Source organism: Hipposideros armiger, unplaced genomic scaffold (assembly GCF_001890085.2).
Source record: "Hipposideros armiger isolate ML-2016 unplaced genomic scaffold, ASM189008v1 scaffold_224, whole genome shotgun sequence".
Taxonomy (NCBI): domain Eukaryota; kingdom Metazoa; phylum Chordata; class Mammalia; order Chiroptera; family Hipposideridae; genus Hipposideros; species Hipposideros armiger.
In genome coordinates, this window is record NW_017731574.1 from 2,064,658 (window position 1) to 2,067,770 (window position 3,113).

A 3,113-nucleotide genomic window follows, 5' to 3' on the forward strand; every position below is an offset into this window, starting at 1 on the left:
ATCTACAAAGTATTTGTAGCTGTCTATAGCTCTTTAGATTTCTCAAAATGATAGGAGAAATAAAAATGAGATAACAGCATTCTTCTAATTAAAGCTACTGCTTCATAAAAGGTCTATGCAGATAATGAAAAAGTTCTGACAAAAGTGGTCCAAACGCATGCTGTGCTAGCACTGAGTGCCAATCAGGCCGCGCATTTGCAACAGTAGAGACCTGGGTACCAGCCATACCCTTCCCGCATCTCCTTGCCACCATGTTTCTGAGTGTCTGGGAGGTGACAATTCCTAGTAAGGCTCTGCATGGGGACAGGCGTGAGCCAGGCTGACAGTTCCAACCTCTTGAGCAGAGTGCTCCTGCAGGCAGGCCCTTCTGCAAGGAGCAGTGTAGCTAGAGCTCAAGGTGAGAAGGAGCCAGCCAAGCAAACGTGTAGGAAAGGAGGCTCGGGTGGCGATTGTAACTGTGCTCATACCAGGTGTGTGTGGAGCAGATGCTGAGACGTGGCCCTGCTGCATAGTGCTCACCACAGAGCCTCACAACAAAAATCACTTTTAATTTGGGTACATATTGCCAGAGTCGCCTCCAGAGAGGTTACATTAATTTATTCTCCCACCAAACACATAGGAGCATGAGGCCACCAATACGCCTTCAAAATAGCTTTTGTGTCCCTCAGGAATGTGGTCCTGAAACCACTCCACCATAAATGCTTTGAATACGGAGCTAAAATATTCAAGGTCGTGGGGATCAGGGCCCTGCTTTGAACAAGAAAAAAATCTGTTCAGGGCAGATGACTGTGTCCTGAACACTTCCAGGTCCAGAAAGACCAACAGCTCTCTCAGGAAGACAGCCTCCACCTTCCAATCACGGGGTCTCTTATGGTCATGATGCTTCCCATCACCCCCTGCAGCACAGCTGCCAAGTAAATGCAATTCGGCTATGGGTTTTCTCTGTTTTGACTAACCAACTTCACAAAATTGCTCTCAGCACCTTAATCTCAGCACCCTGAGACAACCAATGTCACCATGCATCGATGTGACAGCACAGAAACCCGCGTTCTGGTGAACCAGAACGGCCTTCTTCCGGACGAAGACATATTGCTCTGATTCCTCCAGGAAACAGGAGCCCACTCCGTGTTCCAATCATCCAGATTCTTGAGTCAGGCCACCAAGGCACACGGACTTCTTGGAACCATCCCTCAACACCAGGACATTCACATCTTTTGGTTAAGAGGTCAGATTTGAGAGTCAACAAATTCAGACTGGGACATCCTCCTCTATTCCCAGTTTTCTTCACCTGTCTATGCCTTCATTTCTCCATCTATAGATAGGGTAATAACAAGACAGAGTTCTGTGAAAATGACCTGGCACACAGATGAAAGGGAAGCAAATGGCCATACCATCCTCAGCACGGTGCTCGCCACCGAGTTGAACGACAAAAATTACTTGATAAGAATGGTACTTGCATTCAAATGAAGGTGGCTGGTTTCAAAATGAATAAAATGGGACCTGATTAACATCGCTCAGACCTCCCCACCCCTAGACCCTGAATTTAAAGCAGACCCCAGAACTTCCTGTTGTCTGCTGCCTGATGAAGGTGTGGGGTGAGAGAAGAAGACTGCACTCTCCCTGCGGTGGGAGGGCATTGGTTTCAACACGATGCCTGCGGTTTGGGGGGATGCTCTCAAAGTTATATTTTTAAGTAACAGACATTCACATTGCATTCATGAGTACTACATTCAAATAAAAAAACCAAAAAGGGAAAAAAACACATACTTAAACCCCTATCCGTATTAGGAAGTAAAATACTATTTTAAAAATGCCACCTGGAGAGACGAAGCTTACTATCCCATGCCTACAGTTTAATCCACCAATTCAGTCTGTCGTGAAGAGGGGTCCTGGGATATGGGGTGAGNTTTATTTTATTGTTCCTACTGTTTACAAGTCTTTATTGTACACTTAATAGTTTTTGGAAGGAAAAAGGGTACAAATTACAGATAAATAACAGGGCTGGGGAGTTTTGGTAACTAAAGATGGTAACTAAGACTACAGAACACAAAAATAATGCCCAAGACACAGGCATACTGAGTTCCTGCTTTCAAGTTTCCCAAATAAATACCTATTTTAGGTGCTGGTCACACATCCTGATATTTGCTTTATGGCTGGTCTCTGAAGACCACCTCAGCATCACGTCTAGTGGCCCAGTCTGTCCCTCATGTGACACACAGCCCCAGGGGAGGCCCTCGGTGGGACTGTAAAGCCCTCGATACTTGAGTGTTGTATCCCGTCAGCCCTTTCCCAGGAGCCATCTACATGGTTCAGTGGGGCTGCTGGTCACGTGGCACCATGACTCCATTGCCCCATGTTTCAGGTGGGGTTGGTAGGGTAGTGACAGCTGTGACTGCCTTATTGAAAAGTAAATGAACACCAACCACCCCCAGAGACCACGTTGTAACTGCTGCCAAAACTGCCTGACAGGGACACAGCAGACCCCACCCAAAAGCGGTGCCCTGCACCAGCACTCACCACAGCCCTGACGTTGTCATGGGTACTCAGGACGCCCTTGGGCCTCCCTGTGGTCCCGCTGGTATAGATGATCATGGCCCCTCGGTCTCTCCAGTCTCGCTCCGGCACCTCCCCTTCCCTGGGCTCCTCGGCCGTCCCATCGTAGACGGCAGGCGGGAGGGGCAGGAGTGGGACCCCCAGCTTCCTGACTACTGGACTCAGGAGCTCCACGTACTCCTGGCCGGCGAGAACTAGGGAGCTCCGGGAGTCCTGGATAAAGTACTCCAGGTCGGCCAGGGGGTGCTTCCTGTAGAGAGGGACGGCGACGCCGCCGCTCATCCACGAGGCCCACTGCGCAACCACGTAGGAGACGTCGTTGGAGCACATAAAGGAGATCCTCTCCCCTCGGAGGTCCCGGCTGGCACACTCACGGAGCCTGCAGATCTCCTGGGACAGGCGGAGGCTGCGGCAATAAAGGTCCTTGTATGTGTGGTGGCCGTGTTGGTCAACGAGGGCAACTCTGTCCCCAAAGGCCAGGGCACGGGTAAACACTGGGGCACTCCTGTCAGAGCAGGTTGCTGGGACCACGTGCAGGGGGCGGCTTCCTCCATGTCTCA

The 3,113-nt window shown here is 50.1% G+C and overlaps 1 protein-coding gene across 2 annotated transcripts in view; it reads right to left on the reverse strand.

Moving 5' to 3' along the window:
• The window catches only part of ACSF3 (acyl-CoA synthetase family member 3), an 88,666-nt gene extending 85,685 nt beyond the window's left edge, over window positions 1-2,981 (reverse strand). For both annotated transcript variants that reach the window (XM_019654550.1, XM_019654551.1), the window contains exon 1: window positions 2,518-2,981. In XM_019654550.1, the coding sequence (XP_019510095.1) occupies window positions 2,518-2,883 (366 nt within the window). In that variant the 5' untranslated portion in view covers window positions 2,884-2,981. The remainder of the gene's footprint in view (window positions 1-2,517) is intronic.
• Window positions 2,982-3,113: the final 132 nt, after the last annotated feature.